We start from the raw sequence: 23953 nt of genomic DNA, 5'->3' as shown, positions 1-23953 counted from the left end.
GTTTCCAGGGGAGGGCATATCTTGCTGGATAAAGCTTTTACATGTGTATTATTTTATTTTAACCATCACTCATTTTGGAGCCCCACTTGTTGTTGAACACGGTTTTGAATACTAGGGGTGCAGGTCCCAGTAATGAGGGGGAACCCTTGCAGAGGAGGTAGATGTCTGGCTTCACCTGCTTGTGACTTTACTAGAATGCCTGGGGATCTAAGCCAGCCTCCCTCTGCTGCTCCCTTCACTCCCTCCACCTAGGTGTGCAGGAAGTAGAGGGCGTTCTACCCAGCTGAAGGGGGTGGACTCTACTCAGAGCTATGACCTGATTTGTGGCGCACCCTCAGATCTGCAGACATGGTCCAGCTGCTTCCCAGGCAACTGGTAACCACCTCATTTTGGGCGAGCCTGCCTTGCTAACGTGCCAGAGAGAACTTCGCACTGTCACCCCATCAAAGACTTTTTTCTTCTAGGGCTAGAGTCGGAGACCAGCCTCTGGTATTTGAGAGGGTAAGTGTCAGAAGTTACGACTTGGTTCCATGTGGAGAATCAGATTGCAGCCACCGGGACTGACAGACGGATTGCTCTGGTGTGTAGGTGGGCATTTGTCTGTGGGATATCGCTTTCTTCCCCTTAACTGTGGGTGATTTGGGATCAGGTTCCTAGGACAGGTTTCCAGTGTGCATTCAGCCCTCATTCTTCCTTGGATGGTGAGATGTGCTAGTAGTCTCCACGAGGGAAATTCGGAGACCTTCTTTCCTTTAGGTATTTAAAGAAAAGGCAGCGTGTCATCTGTGTGGTGGGGAATTCTTCAGATGTAGTTTTCCTGGAAGCCAGAGCTGATGGCTACAGATTCCTCTGTAATCTTACTCAGTATTTTCTAGTGTGCTATTAAAAGGGTGTATATGACAGTGTGGCCTTTTAATGTTTTCAGTATATTAAAGACTTAAAGGCAAAAGAAATTTTATGTTCTAAATATTTCATTGTAATAATTTTATAAGCAAAATAAAATCACTATGCAGATATCTTTTGAAGTGAAGGGATCCCTGAGTAGTTTGTAGCCATAATCAGCTGTTTGATGCTGAACGCAATTGAGTTTTCCTGTTCCAGGGAACCAGACAATGGGAATCATTGGAGATCAACAACAATTAATTCTATGCAATTCTTGATATTTAGCAAGCTGTTCCTTTGCCAAGAAAATATTTTATTAGTGATTGAAGCACAAAATACAAATGCTTACAGCTTTACATTTTCAGAGATTCTGTTGAAGTCACAAAATAATCTAAAGGAAACAACAGATGCCTTGCTTAATGGTAGACCAGTTCTCTAGTCTGTGGGAGGCACGAACTCTGCTTCCAAAAACTCTTCGAGGTGAGCTACTCTTCTGATGGTTTAAGAGGACTAAGAAACAATTTAGAACATTATCTTAAAAGTTTAAAAATGACAGCCTTACTGTGTATGGAGTCATTGTATTTTAATCATACTGTATGCTTATTAGTGTTATTAGAGCAGTAGACGGTTAATTACAGCCTTTTTCTGAGACGTGTTAACTGTATATTAACAGCCATGTTAAGAAAGAATGATGTATGCTCTTGGATACAAGCTGCTGCTTGCTAGATTCTTGAAAAATACCTTTACAAATGTATGGAGTCACATTTTTGGTCAAGAATCATCAAGGGTTTTCACTAAGATACTTTAATTTTAAAACTTCTACAAGTTATGGAATGCCTTTGTTTTCCCTTGTTCCATTAGCTTTGGCTCCCTGGCTTTTGCTCCTGGCATTACACGTGGCCATCACTCTGTAGTATTAGCTTTTCCATCCTGTATTTTGAGATGTCCACATGTTCTTGTTTCTGACTTTGGCCAATAAGAAGCATGAGAAGCACACTGAGTTGATTTAGTTTGATAAATATATTTCTTTTTTTGGTGTGGAATCATTGTAGCTAATGTTCTTTAGTCAAATTGTATTATTCTCAATTCCATATAACCCAATACTTGAAATATATTTGAATAGCCGACCACAGCGATGATTTTATTGCTTAAATCTCAAACCTAGGTTTTAGCAATGGCTTCTGTCACAGCGAAACAATAAGTGAGTGGAACCACAGGGTTTTAATACCTAAACACTTCCCGTGGATTGGTTAACTGAATTCCCTTGATGGATCTGTAGACCTTGTAATCTCATAATATAGCATTTAAAAAACACAGGCGCATTCCTATGTTGGGAAGCCTATAGGTACTGCTGTTTTGTATTATCATACAAGGTATTAAACTAAAAAACGGAATTAAGTATAAGCTACACTTCTGTACCACACAAACTGAACTGAAGGGACAGTTCGCCTTCTCTGTCTTGCATATAGCAAGCACTCATTTAAGGAGAGCAAAATTAATAATTGGGTAATAGTGAATATAGCTTGTGCTGGTAAAGGTTTATTGAAAAAAAAAAGAGACTTTTCTTCAAAGCTTTTCATTTTTTGCTCATACATGAGCATCTGATCCTCCCGTGATCCAGTTGGGTAGATTATTTAATGTTTCCCTTTAAGTGTGTCCCTTCTTTAAGCGTGTCCTCTGTCCTCTGCTGGGTTTTGGATAACAGCACTAGAGTTTCTGTCTTATCCTTTCCTTTAGGATTATGTCAAGTTTCTGTTTAGCTTCATGGTGCTTTGCTGTTGGGCTGTGGTAACAAACTTCACCATAATCAACCCAAAGCAATACCCTGCATTTCAGGTTGGGCTTCCACATAGGGGTCAGGCTGGTATTCCAGAGCCCAGCAAAGGGCTGGTGAGTGGTGCCAGTCTCCTTGATCTCTACCCCCTCTTTCCAACTCCAGTGATGTTTTCTCAGGACCACATTATGTAGATGTCAGCCATGATGAATGCATAGAGACAAAAAAATCCCTGTAGTTACGAGCCTCATGTACCAATAGGATAGGATTTGGGGTGCTTATATGAGAGGCTTTCCATTCACCCCTTAAAACATACACAGGAGTCAACAATAGGGCTCCTTAGCTAGATGTTAACTTTTGCAAAGGTTACAGGCATTCTTTGAAAGTTATCTAAAAAAGAGACCTCTTTAAAAATTTTTATTGTGTTTTTAAAGCATGCGTGGGACTATTTGCAAGACATTCCTATTTAGTTACATTCCAAAAAATATGCTTTAAGTGGTGCACTGCTGTGTGACCTATTGCGTTATCACACACATTCTGTCTCTTTAAAAACACACTCTCCTCTATCTGCCCTATTAATTGTTGATATGTTGCCATCCACGAGACAAAAATTAGAGCTGTAATTAAATAATCATGTGATGCTCCTTAGTGCCAGTGAGAGCAAACTCATTTTTCCAGGCCCTGATGGTCACTGATTATTGTATTACCACTGGCTTGCTTGATTTTTTTTAACGATTCTCTCTGTAGCTTCCCTAACCACTGTCCTTTGCAAAATTAAAGAAACTAGCAGACATTGAGACAGTTAATTGCCTGGAGGGAGGTCCTGAGGGATAAAAGGTAGGGTTACCTTTTTTTTCTTTGCCTTTGGTCACCTGGTAGGTTCTTTGGGAAGGCTACATCACTAGTGTGGTTGGCTGCCATTTAATTTACACTGGTGTTTTGGCTGGGATGAAGGCATATGGGGAATGCCAGGAGAATTACAAAAGGAGCTGGGTATTAAAATTCAGAAATGATTAAAATTGAAATAAAAGGATGCTGCTTCTTTGCCAGTGCTCTGGCAGTCATAATGACACATAGAGATTCGCCTCTGCCTTCATCCTCTCCTACTTTCTCATTTCCTCTTGTTTATTGTTGACACATTTTCCTTATGTCTGCCTCTCATCTCTGTATCTTTTGTACTATTATGTGTTTCTCCTTCTCTCGCTTTCCTTAAGCATGGAGAAGCCTACTTAACCTTATTATAACAATAACAGAATAGGTTATTAATATTTAATATGCACATGATTAAAATTTCTCTCCCTTAAACATAGGTCAGCTGTATTATTATTAACCAGCATGTAATTTTTCATTTAAAATATTCCTACTCTGCCTTGCCGTTTCTGAAATGCCTTCTACTTTAGTAGTGATTTAATACATAATGTTTAGAAAACTGTGGACGGCTACTGAGAAAAGAACTTACCAGTCATGGATAATCAATTATGCATGAATTCAAATGTAGCAGATGGAATCTGGTGAGTTAAAGTTTCTCTATGCCTTAGCTTTTTTTTTTTAATTTGTTTGTTTGACACCTGTCTCTTATATATAGATAAACATCTAATATGGCATGTGAGACATTTCCTTGTGTCTTTATTTCCCTTTTAAAGTGAACAGAGTTTTTACATTCAATGTAAAGGCACAGACACCTTGATCTGTCCCTAAACATCTGCTTCTGTCCCTTTGTTTTATAGATGTGGAATCCCCCTTAGCTAATGGCCACTCAGCTGGATAGTGGGGTGGGAAGGAAGACCCACACCTAGTTTCTATTCTTCACTCTTGTTTTCTACTGAATCAGAGACCCTTTCAGTGGGAGTTGCTTAATAATAGGGTATTACACTAACTGTTGGTTTTAAAGGCTTTCTGATGAAAACAGCGGTGCCCCACTTTTTAATTGAGTAATCTATTCTTGCATGTTATGCAAGTGTTAACTGTACATTTATCATGTTATACCATGTGCACATTATATACACACATGATATTTATACATACTTAGATATAGGCCAAGCCATTGGGTTTTGCAAGTTTATTATGGATACCACAAGAGTTAGCTTTATATCCTAAACTGTAGCCACTTCCAGCCTCAAAGATACACTTGTTTAAAGCTGTGTAAACTTCTAGTGATAAATTCCCTTCCTACAAAGGGAACTCAAGACTTGGTTTCAAGGGCCTTACTAACTCAAGGAGAGAAAAGAAGTCTCATCTTTATTCAGTGTGCTTTGCTTCTACTGTAACAGGAGAAAAGTCGGTACTGAGCATCCTTCAAGCAGTACAGTCTCCAGACAGTTACAAGCTGGCCTCCATCAAAATTGTGTACAAACAAGCGCGTTGTCTCTCTCCCACATGTGTTTATATATAAAAAATACAAATAAAAAAAGGGTTTTACCAAGTAAAAATAAATGATTAAAAAATAGCTTCAAGGCCCTTTAGTTCTTGAAAAGTATAGTGTAGTATTATTTATAAACATTTTGGTTCTTATCAGCTGGAAGTTTACATGGAAACTAGTCCATGTTACTTCTCTAGTAAATTAAGTCTCACAATGAACATGTTAATGAGAGGCACCTTCCAGACAGGTAACTAGGCCTTCCACAGCTAAACTGTCAACCTATTTATAATAATTAATGCTTTTATCATAATAAATATATCTTTAATTTAGGTCTACAACATATTAATATAAAAATGTATACTATGAGATCAGCAGGAATAGATGATGTAATACTCTATCCAGGGTAGCATAGCATAGGGAAGAATGTTTGTAATTGTTGGATTAGAAGTTAACTACATTGATCCCTATCCCTACCAGAGAAGTAACTGACTAAATTTGAAGTTAACTAAATTTAGGTTTAAGACCTTTGTTTTAAAAAATAGAGTCTAAAGTCATCCCATGCAGACAATTTATAGATTATTATTACACTTGTGTCAACCTCTCAAGGATGCTTTCCTACTTGAGTGATTGAGGGAAGGTGTGCTATTTTGTGAATGTAATCATTGTGCATTTCGAAAAGATACACAAAGAATATTTGGACTGACTGTTCTCATGTGTTCCCGTCTCCCTCCTCTCTTCCTCCTTTGCTAAGGCTCGGTGTTGAGTCAGTGTTAAAGAGAGCAGCATCTTCTTGCATTTGGAGGTCCTTCAGAACGGGTGAGATATTGGTTGGTGATTACCAGGCTAATATGTCCTTTGGGTCAGACACTCGTCCTATGAATCAGTTGTCTGTTACAGACTGGACTGTGGCTGTTGCCAGGTAAGGACAAAGCCCTGGGAAGTTGGTTCAGGGATGGCTTGTCCAGTGTCTTGGAGCCCATTGTTTCTCTGAGGCTTGGCGTAAGGTGTTAATGATGATATATTTCTCCTGCATATAGGAACAGCTGATTGGTTGGCTCTGCTATTTGGTTTAAATTTTTTTCCTGTGGTAAATATCTAACCCAAAACGTGCCGTTTCCATGATATTGAGGATACAATTCAGCGGCATTGATTATATTTACACCAATATAAACAGCTGTCACTAGTGGCCCCTCTGAATTCTACCAACCCAGTAGCATTTACCTTTGAACTGACCTCTGCCTTTGTCCATCAAATTTCAGGCATTAAAATGGGGGCAGCTTGTTTTCCAGCTGAGGATTTGTCTCAGGTCATGCCTTTCCTTTGCTCTAGTGTCCTGTGACATCGGTTTGCTCATAGCGGTACAGTACCAGATATTGCTTTTACCAGATATTGCTTTTGGCTGATGTCTCCACAAACATTACTTGGATTAGCATTTGGGCCTTTATCCCTCAACTAAACTTTTTATCCCTGCAACTAGCCCGGAAAACATTAATAATAATAATAATAATAATAATAATAATAATAATACCCGAATCTCCAAGGAAGTCTGATTGGTATATGTTGGCTAACGGTTGGCAAGGGCTGTCAGGATTCATTGGCATTAGAGTCCTTTCGGATTCCCAAGAGTCCTGCCCTCCTTAATTGAGGTTGAAGTGTCCCTCAGTGGCTGTAAAGGCATCCAGGACATGTACAGCTTGAGTACTTTGGTTCTGCTCAAATGCAGTGATAGTCTAGAAAAGAAAAGGACAAAGAAAAGTTTTCAATTATTAGAAAAGCCCACTCAAGGTTAAATAGTGGTTATGAGGGGAGGGAAAATAAAAATCACATTCATCTGTGCTGGAAAAAAGGGGCGGGTTAGAGGAAACTTGGATAGTTCTGGCTCCAGTAAATAATAGACTGGTTGCAGAACGGAGCTTCCATGTGTAATTTTGTGGTTAGTCGCTTATGTCTGCGATGATAAATCACATACCTGCATAGGATTTTTGGCACCCCAGTAAATCTCAAGCAAGTGCCCAAATGCTAATTTATCACGGTTCCTTGGACAGCATACCTCTTTTTACCAACTCATGATCTAATATCCTGTTCCTACCCTCTGATCTGACTGTTTCAAACAAATGCCTGCACATCTACTCCTTGAGTCTTGGAGCTCTCACTGCTGGTACTTAAAACAAACCTGCCTTTCTAAGTGTCCCCAGGATTAGGTTAAAAACTTCAGTTCATGGATAACCTAGTGGGCTTCTTTGAGTCCCTGCTTCTAAAATTTTACCTGCACTGGTGGATGCCTGACCTGATTACTTAGCAGAAACAATCCTGCAAACCTTAAAAACACTGCCTGGCTCACACATCTTCAACGATTCAGTTGCAGTAAGCTGTGGTCCCCATACTCTGCCTTTCTAAGATTCTTAAGGATCCCTTTGTGCAAAGAGTTCTGGGATTTCTTCGCAGGCACAGCGAAAGACTCCAGGGATATGCACACATGTGATACATTTTAAGATGTTTTGAGCCTTGCAATTTGGAGGTACCAGTTTAGAACGTGAATGCCACAGAGATAGTAGAATGGGTAGTGTGATAGAAGAGCAGGGAAGGGAAATAGCTGTAGCAGTAGTGGTAGCATAGCCATAGCCGTAGCTTAGCCCTAGCCATAGCCGTAGTCATAGCCATAGCCGTAGCATAGCCATAGTCATAGCTGTAGTCATTTTTTCCCCTGCAGTGTACCAGGTTTTGGACAGCAAGTCTAAACTAAGCTGTGCATTAAAAGAAGTAGCTGAAGGGTCCTATGAGAAAAAAAAAGGGGGGGGTGTCTGAAGTTTATTCCAAGAGCCATAAAATCAAACCAGGCATCTAGAAACAGGCAGAATGGTGGTCCTGTACTAGGTGGGCTCATTGGCACTGCAGGAATCTTTACTGATCCTTACTCGGCTTTAGATCTGGGTCTAGATAGAAATACTAATTTTGATGAAGTTATTTCCACTAGGCCTCATGAAAGGTTTATATTAATGTCTGTGAAAGGAAAGGTAGCTTAAAAAAAAAATCTGTTCAATAAATCCTTGTTAGTGAAATTCCTTTTTGTTGGGTGTAGAGGCCCAGCTGACTTGACAGCCATGATAGCTAGCACTGCTGTGATACTGACTTGCCGAAAATGCATCACAAGTTACCTTTGCGAATTTGCATCCAACCTCAGAGGAATTGGGGGACATCTTTTCATCACTATCAGTCTGGCTAGAACCGAAACCCAGCTTCCTTGAGTAGGAAAAAGCCCAGAACCACTGAAATCTTGGACCTGCTCATCATCATCCTCATACTTTGCTCTCTCCTTGAACTTTTCTAGCCTTTAACATTTTTTTTTTTTCTGGAGTGTACTGTACCAGGTTTTGGTAGCTAGGTACTCTGTTTAAGTATCTCCATTACAAAACTCCATAGCTAAGGGGGTTTGTGTTAGCATCACAGGAAGCTGCAGTACAGGTGGAATGGCTGTGTGTCTCTTATAACGGTGTGCCTATGGTATTACAGTACTCACAGCAAACAACCTATATGGTAATTGCACATTGTCCCGAGTGTGTTACAGGACCCTCTCAAGTGCAGGCATGACTGGAAAGCTGTCTTAAATTGTGTTCACTAGTCTCATTCAGGCAACATTACAGATCTTTGGGCTAATTTTAAAATGGAAAATGGAAAATGGCCTGCATTCAGACATCTTTAGAACGTTTGAAAGCCAGTCAGCACCTCCAAGCTTCCTTCTGGTCAGATCCTGGGTTCACTTACTCACCTCTTACAGGAGTTCTTTAGGTAAATGCTGTCCAGTAGGACGTTCTGTAATGGGGAAGCATCGTATAGTCTACACGGTACGATTGTGTGAGCCACTAGCCACATGGGACCATGGAACACTCAAAGTGGGATGGAGGGACTAACTTGCAATGCTTAAAATTAGTGTCAGTGCAGCTACTGGTGAAGATTGGTTGCAAAGGACACCAAGGGCTCTTTGCTCTTCTCTATGCAGTCATAAGGCAAATATTTCGAGAATACTGCATTCAGTTCTCAATCTATGGTAATTAGTGGGGACTTCCTCACTGAAAGGGCTTGCAGCCTGATAAGGGAGATGCTTACCTCACTAATAATCACTCAGGTGGTTAGTTGATTAAGAAGGTGATGGCTGTTACAAAGGAGAAATGCAGGTTGGTAGAAGAATGTACACCAGGACCCATAACTTGTTATAGGATTAGTCAAGGGCTTTAGTACGGGAAATGATGAGGCAGAACACTTGAACTTTGCTAACTTCGAGGTGGGGTCAGGTTGGCTACAGGACCCACAGGTATCAGACTCAGTCAGTCAGTACATGCCCCGCCATGACCTCCAAAGACATGTAGTTTATAAAAGCTACACGCACACTTTGGGCTCACAAACTTGAGCAAGTAGCTGCTTTCTTAAACTGTACGCAGTTGTCATGATGTTGGTTATAGATAATATGAGATAAGAGGCTGCAGATATCTACAGGATATTGCATTTCCTCACGAAAATATGCCTTGATGAAGCTTCAGCCCCACTGTTCCCCACCCTGCTCAAGCAAAGTGGTGTTTGGTCCATTCAAGAAATGTGTAGAAATCAGTACTGACGTCCCAGACAGACAAAATGAGACACACGGCAGCAAAACATATGGCCTGGAATAGACATCCTTGTATGGCCAACACGGACCATATTCCCAGAAACTCACACATAGAGGACACCACCTGCAGCCGAAGCCAAAACAAAGGGTTGACATGACAAAAAGCAATGTGTGACACAGACTGAGCTACTTTGAGTGGAGACGGCCAACTGTATTTGAAATTAAAAAGATAAACACAAGGCAAGACATGTCCATAGAAAGCGTTTTGCTGGTGAGTGTTGCTTTACTAACAGGCACCAGAGGAACCGCAGTATCGGAAAGCATTCAGGGTCGAAATGCCTTCTCTGTTTATTAAGACTATACACACCATTCACAGCTCTAAATGTGTCTTAACGCCTTCGGAGAACATCTGAAGCACGCAGCAGTCCTTTCATGAAGTCTTTAAAAGTCTCGCGCATTTGTTATGATATTCCATGGGCCTTTCCATACAGTTCAGATGCCCTTTTCCATGCAAGAGAGGACTGAGGTGCTGTTCTGACGGTACCCATGCGCTGAATAGTTCACGCACTGGGGCTGCAGGACTTAGGCTGCTGCTGAAGTTCTCCAGTTCGATAGCAAGATTTATAAATCCTAATTTGTTTTAACTTTTCTTCAACAGTCGCTTGTATCTTTATGGCTAAAGATAAGATGTCCCTGTAGAACCTGGTAGCATTTTTGTCTCTATCCTGACCGCTTATGATCACGTAGGTCTCGGAAGCCAATATAATTTCCTTTCTTTTTCTCTTATTATTTTGATGGGATTTTACCGATGAGGACTTAGTACCTAGAGCGCGTTTACTAATGAGGATGGTTACACACATCGCATACTCTCATGAGCATGTATAGTAAGACAGCCCTTCACTATGGTGCATCATGAGGTCTCAGCCTGAGGGCCTTTCTCCCCCGGACAGTTTTCAGGACATATACTTTATTCTTTAAGAACTGATAGCTTTAGGAGTGACATATGTGCATGACTAATAGGTTGGTGGTTTTCCTATACTGTTACTCTTTATAACAGTTACTATTACATGGCATTTTGCTCCTTCATTCCGTCAGTTCCCCAGGCCACGTTAGTCCTTACTCCATACTTCAATGGCATTTGTTTATAAATAGGTTGTGGTTCCTGGGTAAAAGGTGCTGTCAAGACTAAAATTTCCCAGGTTATGTCAGCATGGATCAGGTCCCCGGGAGGCTGAGGAAATCAGGAGGCATTTTGTCACATTTACTTGTGTAAAATTATTGGAGAAACATAGTATTTTCATCCCCTTGTAGCCCATCTCAGAAACCTTTTTGTGTTTTTAGTATTCTTGTCTTTCAGCTCAGAATTTGTTTTGACCAACAGTCTGCTCCTTCCTTCCTTCCTTCTTTTTTCTAAGAATTCAATTGAAGTTGACTTGCATTAGCAAGTGACATACTGCTGCCTTTGTAGGCCTGTATAATTTTTCTCTTTTTATTATTGTTTGTTAATTCATCCAGCATGACACTAGAACACACTGTTCCTACTAAGAAAGGTCAGGTTTCAGGGAAACATGTCAGGCATTACCAATTTGAAGGACTATTCAGATATCCACAGTGGAGACTGAAAGTTTAATGTATCCTATTGAAAAAACATCATTGTTCTTATCAAGATAATCACGTGTGTTCTTTTAAATATCAAATATCTTTCAAAATAAGCTTAGCCTCCAGTCACAATACAGACTCCCACACAGGTGCTATATTTGGCTGTATTTGTATTTTCCTTATTGATTACTATACTGTAAATAGCCTCCATATTTCCCACACATTTCAGCTTTAAAAAATGTCCTTTTAGCCTTTGTGGTGAAGGTGGTTTAAACTTCCCTTGTTTTGGATGGTATGTTTCTGCCTTGCTATCACATGTCCTTTTTTTCTTTCTTTTTTTTCTCAAGGGTTTGGTGCCAAGATTCACGGTTGCCTTCCTCAATTTTGACTAACCTTTCCGGTTTGTGGTCGAACCTGGGTGCTCTTGGAGCAATCTATTTTCTTTGTGCTCCTCCTAAACTTGCACCCTCTACCCCACCCCAAGGGGCAGTAATTTCCCCTACTTTACCTTCTGCTTTTTTTAGACTTCTAGTTGTAAACACTGTGCCTGAGAGTGTATTGGTCGCTTTAAAGAGCTTCATTTGCATATCTTCGTCCTTATCTCTGCGGTTGTCCTAACTTGTTGCTTTAAAAAAAAAAGTGTATCACAGTGTTTTTCAGTTCTACACATCTCTCCCCTAATCTATTGCATTCTTCAAAACAGTTCTTCAAAATATAACACTTGGCTCCTCCGGTGGCACAAACCTTAGTGATTAAAAGATGCATTTTTTTTTTAAATTTTAGGTGGATGTCACGGTGTTCATTTTTATGTGGACTGTATTTAGTAAATTACCTAAAGGTCGTACTGTGTAATAATGGCCAGTAATGTAACTGGGGATCTTTTGTCGATGACAAAAGTATTTATTGCTACAACAGATGAATTCACTAACCCAAACTTTCCTATATTCGCCCGATGGGAAGTATTTTAAGAGTGATGACATCTTTTCCTTTGTAATGGCAAGTCAGGTGTGTGTTTCCAGTGACCCAAATTTAGTTTAACTCCAGCACTACGGGCCGCGTTTCAGAAGTCCAAAGTATCTATGGCTCTGACTTGTTCGGAAAGCCCTTACTCAGTTGTTACTGCATGTCACTCTTGGCAGTTAAGAGACCACATTCCTTTGAGAATAAGTACTAGGGCGAGCGTCACCCGGCTTCTTGCCTCTCTTGCCCTCCTACCCAGGCACTCCGCGGGGCTCTTCTCGCCAGCACGACTAGCTGCTTGCCCACCTCAAGTGACACCTGCACGCCCCCGCCCCCGTCCCCCCGGGGCGGCTCAGGGTCCTCTAGTCACCCCTCCTTCGCGCTGCCCGCACGCACCTGCCCGGGGCGCCCCCCGCGTCCTCCCGGCGCCCCCGGCCGCCGGGCATTGTGTACACTCGGCCGGCCGCCCGCCTCTCGCTCGCGGCTCATTACGGATGCTCGCGCGCCCGGCCGCCAGCGCGCGCCCCACTCAGCTCTTCCCGGGCCGCCGCCGCCCCCGCCCCTCCCCCGATCCCGGCCCTCCAGCCCGGGTTTTGAGCCCGGTCCCTCCCGGCCCTCCCGCACCCTGCCCCCGCCGCCCGCGCTCCCCCTCCCGCGCCCGGGACGCGGCGGCCCCGCCGGGGTAGCAGGCTGCGGGCGGCCGGGAGGAGGCTGCGCTGCCAGCCGGTGCCTCGCATTAAAATGAGGAGGAGGAAGAAGCGGCAGCCACAGCGGCGGCGGCGGCAGCAGCGGCGGCGGCGAGGGCTGCAGCCCGGGAGGACGCGCGGAGCTCAGCGCGGCACGGCAGCGGCCACCGCGGCCGGGATGAGTCAACTCCTGGTTTAATGGGGGCAGAGCGGCCGCGAGGGGACACGAGCGAACGAGCGAGCGACGGGCAGCCGTCCGGGGAGCTGCGCTCACACGAGCGCGCAGACCCCCGCGCGCCTCTCCCGGGCCGCCGGCGACTCCGGCCTCGCCGCCCGCGTGGGGACCCCGCCTGCAGCCGGGCACCCGCCGCCCTCCGCGCAACTCTGCATCAGTTTTGGGGGGCCTCCGGGCGGCGGCTGCGCCCCCAAGTCCCACTGCCATTGTCGACCTCCTTGTTTACCTCCGACTCGGGCTGAGTGAGAGCTTGGCGACTTTTGGGGGGGGAGGGGGCGGGGAGCGAGTGGCCGCCGAGGAGGCGGCGGCGGGGTTGCCCTCGGATCTCCCCCTCCCCCCTGCTCCTCCCTCCCCGTCGATGCTCCCGGGCGCTCCGGGTCCCCGCGTCCATGGGCAGGGAGAGGGTCCCCGGGGTTGTTGTCGGTGACGCCGGCCTCCCAAGTGGCCTCCTAGTGCCTTCCCGGGGCTCTTGGCACGACCCTCTACCCCTCACCCTCTCAGGCCCCTGCTAGATACCCTCAGTGGGGGTGCGAGGCGGTGGGGAAAAAGTTTAAGGTTTGTTAATCGCAGTCGCGATTGTTGGGGAGGGGGAGGGGGCGGCTGGGAAGAAAGCGAGGTGGCCTTTCCCTGAGGCTCCCGGGTCTCGGACTAGTCTGGCGAGGGTGACACCAAAGCCGACTTTACGCGCTCTCCCAGGAGCTCAGCGGGAGGAGGGGGTGAGGGTACCTTTTTTTTTTTTTTTTTTTTTTTTTTTTAAATTCCTCTCCCCACCCTTTCTGAGGTCCTTGTCCGCAGTGATTTTTTTCCTTCTTTTTAAGAGATTCCTCTCACCACCTCCCCAGTACCACCAGTGTACAGCTCCTAACGGGTTCCGCTTTGTTTTTACGACTCCCCCCACCCCCCACCCCAACGAATCACTTGTCAGATCAATTTTACCTTCTCCCTCCTCCCTACTTCCCACTCTCCCCTCCTCCCCTCCCAAACCCCGTTCTCCGAGGTTAGACATTTTACAAGCTAGCTATGCTGTTTGTCGAATTGTGACTTTTTTTTTTTACCCCCTCCTCCCATATCTACTCTTCTAGACGTTTATTTTTGCCCTTCCCCCGCCTAGCGGGGCGCGGGGTAAGGGAAGAGAAAATAATACAATTTCAGGGGAAGTCGCCTTCAGGTCTGCTGCCTTTTTTTTTTTTTTTTTAAACAATAATAATAATAATAAAAAGGACATAGAAAACACCAGTCTTGAACTTCACTTCAGGAACCCCGGCTGCAAAGGAAATCTCCTTTGTTTTGTTATTTATATGCTGTCAAGTTTTGAAGTGGTGAGTTTCAGGTCGGTTTTGCTAATTTCACTCAGTAAAACTGCAGCTTTGCTGTTGCTAGATAGTAGTTTGTTTCTTTGTCTCTTTAAAAGGTCACAGTGAAAGCTTGGCCTGGATCGTGCCGGCCATATGGAATGGATAAGGGCACAGTCTCTTCAAATGTGCTTCTGGGGTTCTGTCGGGCAAGGAAAGGACCCTAAGAGGAACTCATGGAAGGGATCTCAAGATGAAAAAAGAAAAAGAAAATACTTGGTTAAAATCAGAATTTCGCGCTTTTATTTCCTGCTTTTTAAAGGAAATAATCCCTGAGATGGAGTTTACCAGCTAGTTCCAGAAAGGATCCTCTGGTCTTATTTTATGGACAGGGAAATGGGGCTTGGGGAAAGTAGCCTGTTTTCTGGGTGCCATCCACACACTGCTCTAAAATGGGTAAACTATGTAGCTCAGACTCTCGAGCTGGGCTTTGGTTGAGACCACAGTTAGCCCCAGCTGTTGTCCAGGGAGGCTTGTTGGCAATGGCTGGAATCAGCCCTATCCTGAGGTTTGGTGAACTTTTGCCTTGGCATAGAGTTTAAAGGAGCATTAAATTGAGTGTTTTATGTGCATGTAATTTTGCTTTATAATGCAAACCTTTTAGAGACTGACTTAGTAGATGCTCTGGGTGTGTATTCAAAAAACAGTTTCTCCAGACCTATATGATGTTTCGACGGTCAATGCATCAAACTGAAGTCCATCTCTTTCGTTTGCAGCTCACAGTGCTGCCGAGCCTCATGATTACCTAATATGTTCTGTAGTATTAACTTTGATGCTCTTATGAATTCCCCAACCCCCTTTTTTCTCATAAGTTGCCCCAAGGGTTAATTTTTTTTTTCTGTTCAATTCCTATGCTTTAAAATTTGTCTTCTGCTCTAGGGTTGGAAAAATTGGCTTTGCATTGTGATTCGCATGAAGCAAAGTGTTTCGAATAAGTTAATAATCATCGCTCTGATTTTGGCTTTAGACTACAGTCTAATATAATGGGGAAGAGTGATCTTGATAAAAGTAGTTTAGAAAACATGAATTTACTGTTAATGAACCTCAAAACCAAAACCAGATGGGACCTTGACCAAGGGTAAACCTTCAGTTCTTAGCTCGCCACCCTCAAGTACAAAGATAGATAACTACTGCTATTCCTCAGACTCTGGAGTTCTTGGATTGGCGTTCTGAAGGTTGCCTTCCGCCCCCAGGTCACATGCCCATGCCCATTTCTTGATCATACAGGACAAAGTAGGGTGGACTTCACAAGAGAAAAACGTTTACAGAGAAGCCACGCTAATACAAACTGGATCTCAACTGATCCGGATCCAAAGAGTTTGTACATAGTATTTATTTTTAAAAGTATCTAAGATACTTCGAAATACTAGCCAGCTGGAAAAAGTGATGTCATATTCTCTCTGGCTTTCCTAAATACCACCAATACTTCAAGGCTAATGAAAGTTTATAACATAGCCCTATTTAAAACTATAATTTAGAACTAACTTCAGTATATTGTACCAATTGCTTTATTATGAGCAGTATTCAAAATTGAAGTCTAATATTTAATAGAACTGAGAATTAACATTTTTCTGAAATTATTATGATGCTAACTCCCTTGCATACTAATTACTTTTTATTACTAGAGACTGTGTTTTGTCAATACTGTTAGGATTTTTTCTTGTGAGCTTCATATTTTCAGGTTTCTTGCTACTTGAATTACTAACAGCACCCAGTTAGCGTTGGACACCTAAATAAAATATTAACTCCAAAAAAACAAGTTGTCTTGCTAAAAGTCATGAGACATTTGAAGAAGCCCTTCACACCGTTAAGGATGTGCTTAGGGGTGACATGATCCAGTCACATGTTTGACCAGAGACTTGAGATCTTTAACAGCATGGAACTCTTGATACTCAGATAGTAGAAAACTTTTTGCTGTTTTAGTTCATAAACTAAGTGGCAAGCTAAAAAGCATTTGGGTGTTTGTGGAGCTCTGCTGAGGTTTTCGTTTGTAATGTAGATCGCAATGTATGTTAGAGGGTAAGCATCTAAGTTTAATCCTTCACGCTGGTGAAGGATCCTTCCATCCTTCCTTAAAAATATTGCGATCACTCTGTCATAATTTTTAATTTTAAAAATTGAGAGTGCATGGGTATAATTTGTTATTTTCTTCTTATCTTGTGGTTATTTTTGTTCTGAAAGTAAGCCCATGTTCCTCCTAGTTTTAGACAAGAAATTACTTTTTAATTCATGTACCTTGGTGCAGATTCCATAATCTTCTGTTGATTTATCTAGAAGCGCAGTCTTGTGCATCATTACATAGTTGCACAGATGTGTTTGTGGAGGGAAATGTCTAGGGATAAGACGTGCATGGGGCAGGCATAACTATAGACCTCCACCCACTGATAACGTCTTCTTTTCCAGTTCTGGCAGGTGATCTGTAAGACAGTGACTGAGTATGGATCATTTGAACGAGACAACTCAGGGGAAAGAGCATTCCGAAATGTCTAACAATGTGAGTGATCCGAAGGGTCCGCCGGCCAAGATTGCCCGCCTGGAGCAGAACGGGAGCCCACTAGGAAGAGGAAGGCTTGGGAGCACAGGTGGAAAGATGCAGGGAGTGCCTTTAAAACACTCGGGCCACCTCATGAAAACCAACCTTAGGAAAGGTAAATACTTGCTAATCAAATCCTGGAAATCTGACTGATGTCTGCCCAAGGCCGTCCTGTGTGGGGGTGTCGGGCTGGAACATGCTGGAAATAGTCTCTTTCTACATCTCTCTCTGATGGGGAATTAAGTGGCATTCTGGGCTGTGGTGCCAGTCAGGTTTTGAAAGCATGCGCGCTGGTTTTGAGTGGTGCCTCTTTCTACCTCAGTCTGGAAGCATTGAGTATTTGGATAGTTAAGTCTGAGTTAAGTGTCATGGTCCTCGTTTACACAGGAGTCATAGGCACTACTGCCGATGAGGATGCTCAGGGGCTGCTGACCCTGGCTGTCTGAGAATCACCAGAGGATTTTCCTGAGATTACTATGTAGAAGGGGATTTCAGGACATGGGCCTGACATGAGAACAAAGATTTGTGATGCAATTTATTGTGGTTTATTTTCTGAAGAGCAAAGTTTTCTATTTAACAGTTTAAAAAAAAAAGAACTTGCTGATTCTGGTTTTTAATTTTGAGTATTTTTGGTAAAGGGAAGGAAGATTTGGGCAAGTTTATACAGGGAAAAAATACAAACAAGTGATTTTCTACCAATATTAAATGGATGGACTTTTAGCAACTTTGCCTGTGTTAGACACTGCTGTCAGTTAGACACTGACTAACAAGTCAGTTCTGTGTGGGGTACCCTGTATGCCTCCCAGGGGCCTTTATTTGGTCATTGAGTAACATGTAGGACTCAGATTTTTTCTGCATTTGCTAAGCAAAGAATAATAATGCCATCTTTTACCCAGCACGAATATTAAGCAGAGAAAGTTAGGAGGCTGAGGAATTTCATTGTGTTTGATACATAACATTTATCATATTTATCATACAATCATTTATTTTTTTCGTTTGGTTTGGCGAAAACAAAGAATATATTGATCCTGAAATAAACAGACACAGCAGTCCGTATTGTTAGATCTTTATCTATTAAAAATGGAAAAACAGCCCTTCAGCAAATTCTTTGGCCTCTGCTCGTGATTACCCTATTTATTGATTGTTTGCCAAGAATGTATGCATCTTTAAGCCAGGGTAAGAGCATTAAAAATATAATTTATTATGGCTTTTCAAACAGAGTGCATTAATATTGTACTGTGTAGTGCTGAGGCTCTATAAAAAAGACTTTCTGACGCCTGCAAACACACAAGTTCCATAAATTCCTAAATAGGAGATTTCAGCTGTCTCTGGTATTATGTGATATTTGCACAGCAAACTTTAATGCCAGGACAGTTTTAGACAAGGATTCTACAGACTTCCCTGCTCCGTATGGCAGCCGTGCTGTTTACACAGGCTCATAAACCTCCAGCAAAAGCCTCTAAGACTGCCTTCAGGTTTAAATCATGTGGTATTTTTAGCTTTCAGCAGTGGCCAGTGCTCCCTTTCTGATGCAGGAAGCCTATGAAGTTGCAGTAGTTGGAAGTCTGGCCAAACACCAGCTCAGATAATCAGGCAGCCCAGCCCAGGCTCCTGTTTAACATTACTCCTCCTAACAGGAGGGCAAGCGTGACAGTTCTCGGGACGATCTAGCACCGGTTTTGTAATTAGATGATCCTGTTGCTACTGTATACGCAGCCACCTTTATTATCTAAGGGCAACTTTCAATGTGATCAATTAAACACAGACTCAATCCAGGCTGTTTCAGTGGTTTGAAAAGGTTTCAGTTATTTCCTAGAGCGGAGGTCTGAAAAGCTGCTCCCCGTTTGACACCTCTGTTTGGTTCCATGAGGGGGAAAAAACAATATACACATTTTTTTGGCTTGTTAACTCAACTCCACAGACATCAGGAGTGAGGAGGAGAAGGAGCTAGGAGCTAGAATGTGGTCATCTCACTTCTGCTCAAATGCCTTAGGAAATGCATTACATTCAGAATTACATATCTTAAAAATGCAGTTTAATTCTAGAAGGGTCTGTGCTTGATGCAAACAGTAAAAAAATTCAAAAGTCTTTTGGGAGATTTTTTTTCCATCTTATTTTTCATGTGCTTGGTTTCTGTTTGACAGGTGCTAGATAAAAATTGTGGCTAAGCTGAGAAAGCACTAAGAAAAAGGGGTTGGGTGTTTTTATTTGTTTAAGAGATTTTGCCAAAATACCTTCAAGCCAAGGAAGAAATCACCAGTTTGCATATTGCTATTTTTGCTGCGGTCTCCCCAAGTTCTCTTCTGATCCCTGACGGGTTCTCTCTCTGGTATAAAACAGCTGAATGAATGACAAGAATATTGGCAAGCTCTGCGGCTTGTTTTTCATGCCTAGCCTGCTGGTACTTCCGAACGAGTTTGTGAGCTTTTCTAAGTAAACCTAAAGGGGTTTAATTGTCAGAACTGGAATCTCTTGTGAACAGTTCACAAAGCTTCGGTGAAGACACACATGTGGAAAGATGTAGCCGTTTTATGGCCGGCTTTTGTTCAGCAGAAACAAGCAAACAGAGGATTTGTAAAGGGCCTCTCTGGCAATCGGAAATGCTGGTCGTCAGCAGCACTGGATGCGCAACCAACACCTTCAGAAGTTAGGGTTCTGCCAGTCCAGTCTAAGTCCAGAGTGTGGAGCCGAAGCAGGCAGGGATACTGTAGAACTAATTGGGGATCCTGGGTGCCCTGTTAAAGTAACCCTTGTCATCATTTATGCTAAAGATGATACTCTGCTGGCAGTGTGCCACAGTACTGTTCCGATGCATCTGTTTTTAACCCTTTCTGTAACTTGGCAGTCTGACAGTGTACTGCCTCGAGTGCCACTGCAGGTGGATCTGGCTTCTGGACCAAGCTTTTTTCCCAACAGCAGTGTGGCCTGTGCCACTGGGCTGGTGCCCTGGGTGAAAGTAAGCACCCAGGGGAAGCAGCACACCCTATGCAGAGGCTGTTCTTCCCGTGTAGCTCAGGAAGGCCAGTTTTCCTTTCACACTCGGCTATTTTTATCATATTTACTGTAGCAGAAATTATTAATGTTAAAGACTTATGGCTGCTGTCATGGCTTTTTCCCAGGTAGATGAAACGGGTAGTCATAGGTAGAAGTGTTCTTTTTGTTCCTTCTGTGCATTCAAACAGAGCCTGTGAGCATCGGTTTGGTTAAGTTTTGTGTTCCTTTTGTGGGACCAGTTAGAGGAAATACTGAAAACCAGGCAGAAAAACCATTTCTAGTCAGATAATTTGAGCACAGGCAGGTGAAGCCTATTATTAACAGAAGTGTGTATGCAGGAAGAAGGTGGGCTCTGCGAAGACAAGTGCAGAGGCTTCTGTTTGCGTTCTGTGTAGCAGTTAGAGCAAATCAGACCAGACACTTACCTGTCTCTCGTCAGCATTATTGTTTGATCAGGAAAGTAATTCTGCATTCACTGGTTTTGGAAGATGCACCGTTAGAATGAGTGGCGAGCCTGTGTTACCTTAGAGCAGGTACACGTGGAGGAAATTCAAGTCTTCCCTGTGCAACTTTGAAACAGTAAATGACTGCATGTTTGTCTGTGTGCCTGTGTCCCTCCCCAGACTGCCTGGGAAGCAACTCTCACTGTTGTCAAGGTTTATTTTCATAGCTTAGGTGTTCCTCCCTCCAGACTATTTCTGAAGATTGTTGGTTTTCTCTCTTTTCCCTCTGTCTTTTTGATAGGAACCATGTTACCCGTTTTCTGTGTGGTGGAACATTATGAAAACGCCATCGAGTATGATTGCAAGGAGGAGCATGCGGAATTTGTGTTGGTGAGGAAGGATATGCTTTTCAACCAGCTCATAGAGATGGCGTTGCTGTCTCTGGGCTATTCACACAGCTCTGCTGCCCAAGCCAAAGGTAAAGGATGCGCCCGTGGGGCTGGGAAGGTGCTGGTCCTCCTGTTCGCCTCTCAGACAAAGCAGGGAACATTTTATTCCAAGAGCTACAGCCTGTGTTTTATGTTGGTTCCTTACAGGCTGTGGCTTTAGAAATTGGCTTAATTCAGTTTGGTTTAGTTAACACACATTTTGCTCGTGCGGAATGTCGAGGTGAATTTTTTTTTTAAATTACTTCAGCTGAATCATTAGTATGCTTATTGACCTTAATAATCTGCCCCACTGAGGACCCACAAGGAAGTGAGGAGCGTGTTTGAGCAGATGGACTGTTGAGAGTCAATTTGCATTTATGACTGAATATCTAGTTCTGTTTCTTTTATTCTGTTTCTGATGGTTTTATGGGCTGTAAAGTATTTTTCAATGCTGATTCCCACTGCAATAGGGAATCTTATCTAAATCATAAAGCCATTTAGAACCGGTTCGGCTATGTCTTATTAGAACTTCCTGTAAGTTAGGACAATGCGGCTTGATGCACAGGTTTTATTGATTGGTATCTATATCCAAAATAATAAACAGCCGAATAGTCATTTGCATAATTTCACAATTTGGGAAGCTAAGCCGTGAGTATCTTCACTGACCTGCCTTTTTGAGGGGAAGGGAATCGTTCAGACAGAAGCAACACTATTGCTTGTGGTGGGGGCAGTGCGGAAGGGCACAGCAGTGTTTCGATGGGCCTGAGAGCCAGCACTAAGCATGTCCCCTCTCTATCTGGACCAGGGCTCATCCAGGTTGGGAAGTGGAATCCAGTTCCACTGTCGTATGTGACAGATGCCCCTGATGCCACAGTGGCAGACATGCTTCAGGATGTGTACCATGTGGTCACTCTGAAAATCCAGCTGCACAGGTGAGTCCAGGCAGCAGTCCTCAGGGGACACATTCTCCCTACTGTGTGGACGGAACGCGCCTCTGGCTGGCTTGTGCTTTTTATTTACTCAGCGTTTGAGACATGCTAATCCAAATTAATTTGGTAACTTCACCCCTTCTGTTATTTTCTCCATCTTCAATCTATGACTTTAAAAAATTCTACTTCCTCCCCCGAAATTTATGGCTTTTTTTTTTTTTTTTTTTTGCATGCTATCAAAAGATAGGACTTTTTACTTTTAGTCAATTAAATGATGCATTACAAGAAGGCATTTTACATAAAGTTTACTTAAGAAAAAAATATTTTTGCATATCATGAACAGTGCCATCTGTGTACATTTCGTGAAAGAATGCCTTATTCGCTTTTGCCATGATCTCATTTATTTATATATGTATTTTTGCCATTTTAATTCGTATGAAGGGAGTCATGGGAGGAAATCAGTTAATGCGTTAATGCTTTTCACGGTGGCTTGTGAGAAAGCAGTATACCTTAAATTGTCTTCCCAAGTGCATCAGAGCAGGAAGGTAGAAGTAACGTGAAAAAATAGCCACCACAGGCAGCTGATGTATAATTCATGCATCGATACAGCAGATGTGTTGTATAAAGTAATTAAGTAATCGGAACAATCAGGAGGCCGAGAGCAATCTCCAGATGCATCTGTTTGATGCGCAAAATGAAATCTGTCTGTCTTAAAGGAATGTTCTGCAGCGGGATGCAATCCTGTAATAATCCCCTTTCTAATCTGTGTCTCAAATAGTTGCCCCAAACTAGAAGACTTGCCTCCTGAACAATGGTCCCACACCACAGTAAGGAATGCTCTGAAGGACTTACTGAAAGACATGAACCAGAGTTCGTTGGCCAAGGAGTGCCCCCTCTCACAGGTACTCAGAGTAGCGTGTTACAAATAATAAGACATCGTGCGCAAGCTACCGCTTGGGGTCAGACGGGGGATCCCTGGTTTCAAGCAACTGGTATCTGAAGCAAGAGTTTGCTAAAAATGCTAAGCGATCGACCACGAGTGACCTTTGCAAATCTGCCTGGCTCGCTCTGAACAGTTTCTTATGCCCTTTCTCCCCTGGTGGGGTGGGGGCTGTACCCACGGAAAACGTTGTGGGAGAAGACACTGCACTCTGCCTGCTTGTTCTTAGATCTACTCCCAAGTACTCTGAGCCCTCTCTGAGGTGGACTCAGAGTGGTGGGGCCTTCTCGTTGGGTTTATGGGATGACGGTGTCGGTGTTAACTGTGCATAGCTTCCAAATGCTGGCTACAGAAAATCACGGTACCATTATAGGGTGCTCGCTCTACTATAAAGAATGAGAAAGTGTTTGCTGAAAATAATTGTAAGTTGTGTATGTATGTTAATTATAAATATAAGAAATCTCTTTCCTGGAACAAAAGGTCCATAATTGTTTCCCATTAGGAGTTTACAACCAATTTTGAAGAATTAGTTCACTTTTTAGAAATGGACTCCTTTTCTTTTCTTCTTGAAATGAGACAGGTTTATTATTGTTGAATTTCATTTTCTGGAATGGATATTCAGGAAAGGGCTGAAACTCTAGGTTGTTGCCAAATGTAAAACCACACATCCTTTCTGATGACACTCAGCTGATTATCACCGTAGAGCGTGGTATAGCATCACTCCTCAGCTGAGGACACTAAGAGATACGGTAAAAATTGGAGTGCTTGCTTAAAGTTGTCTTTTAACTCAAGTTTAGGATGTAGTTATGAATATTAGTCTGCCAGTCCCTTGGACTTGTACGGTCCCCGCATCCGCACTTCCGGGGTGTCTGGTGCTTCAGAGCGTATTTTCATGGCTCTGAAGAGCTTGCATTCATTCCAGTCTTTTTTTTGTGCAAGGCTCCTGAGCATTCCTGGGTACCCCAAGAGCAACCCTGTGGGCTTTATGCTGCCATGTCCATGCGTTCAGCCTTGCTCCATTGCAGACCTGCGTTCTGCTGCGATGTTAGTTAGCAGTTCTAGGACAGGAGCGATTCTGGATTAAGCTATCGCCACACACTGCACAGACTCTCTGTACTATTAAACGTCCATTTTCTTTTTTGAGACCAAACTTTTTTCTTTAAAAAAAAACAAAACAAAGCAAAACAATTCATCTACCCCGTTGTTCTCACCATTGAAATCAAAAGGATGTGATCCATA

General features: G+C 43.0%; 2 protein-coding genes across 50 annotated transcripts in view; one reads left to right on the top strand and one right to left on the bottom strand.

Moving 5' to 3' along the window:
* Satb1 (SATB homeobox 1) overlaps positions 1–23953 on the top strand; it is a 93129-nt gene that overhangs the window by 5949 nt on the left and 63227 nt on the right. For 4 of the 49 annotated variants that reach the window (XM_087565751.1, XM_087565742.1, XM_087565725.1 and 1 more), the window contains exons 2-8: positions 465–501; positions 4082–4167; positions 5767–5934; positions 16851–17095; positions 20719–20895; positions 21651–21777; positions 22553–22676. In XM_087565751.1, coding sequence (XP_087421877.1) covers positions 16885–17095; positions 20719–20895; positions 21651–21777; positions 22553–22676 — 639 coding nt within the window. In that variant the 5' untranslated portion in view covers positions 465–501; positions 4082–4167; positions 5767–5934; positions 16851–16884. 49 annotated transcript variants of the gene reach the window in all.
* On the bottom strand, positions 6544–13339 carry LOC134480317 (uncharacterized). The gene is made up of 2 exons (XM_087568290.1): positions 12571–13339; positions 6544–6745 (listed from the first exon to the last, which is right to left on the bottom strand). Exons 1-2 carry the CDS (start codon positions 13300–13302, stop codon positions 6653–6655), a joined length of 825 nt encoding a protein of 274 aa, XP_087424416.1. The 5' UTR covers positions 13303–13339; the 3' UTR covers positions 6544–6652.

This window comes from Rattus norvegicus, chromosome 9 (genome assembly GCF_021556685.1).
Source record: "Rattus norvegicus strain SHRSP/BbbUtx chromosome 9, alternate assembly SHRSP_T2T, whole genome shotgun sequence".
Taxonomy (NCBI): domain Eukaryota; kingdom Metazoa; phylum Chordata; class Mammalia; order Rodentia; family Muridae; genus Rattus; species Rattus norvegicus.
The sequence above is the reverse complement of the archived record's forward strand: the minus strand, read 5'-3'. Positions and strand labels throughout refer to the sequence as shown.

Bases quoted from the DNA above. Each gene is read 5' to 3' on its own strand.
- LOC134480317 (XM_087568290.1), bottom strand. From the start codon at position 13,302: ATGGCAGTGGGACTTGGGGGCGCAGCCGCCGCCCGGAGGCCCCCCAAA. The intron at 6,746-12,570 runs GTGCGTGCGGGC...TTTCTTTTCTAG, and splicing joins GCGGGGGGCGCCCCGGGCAG to ACTATCACTGCATTTGAGCA.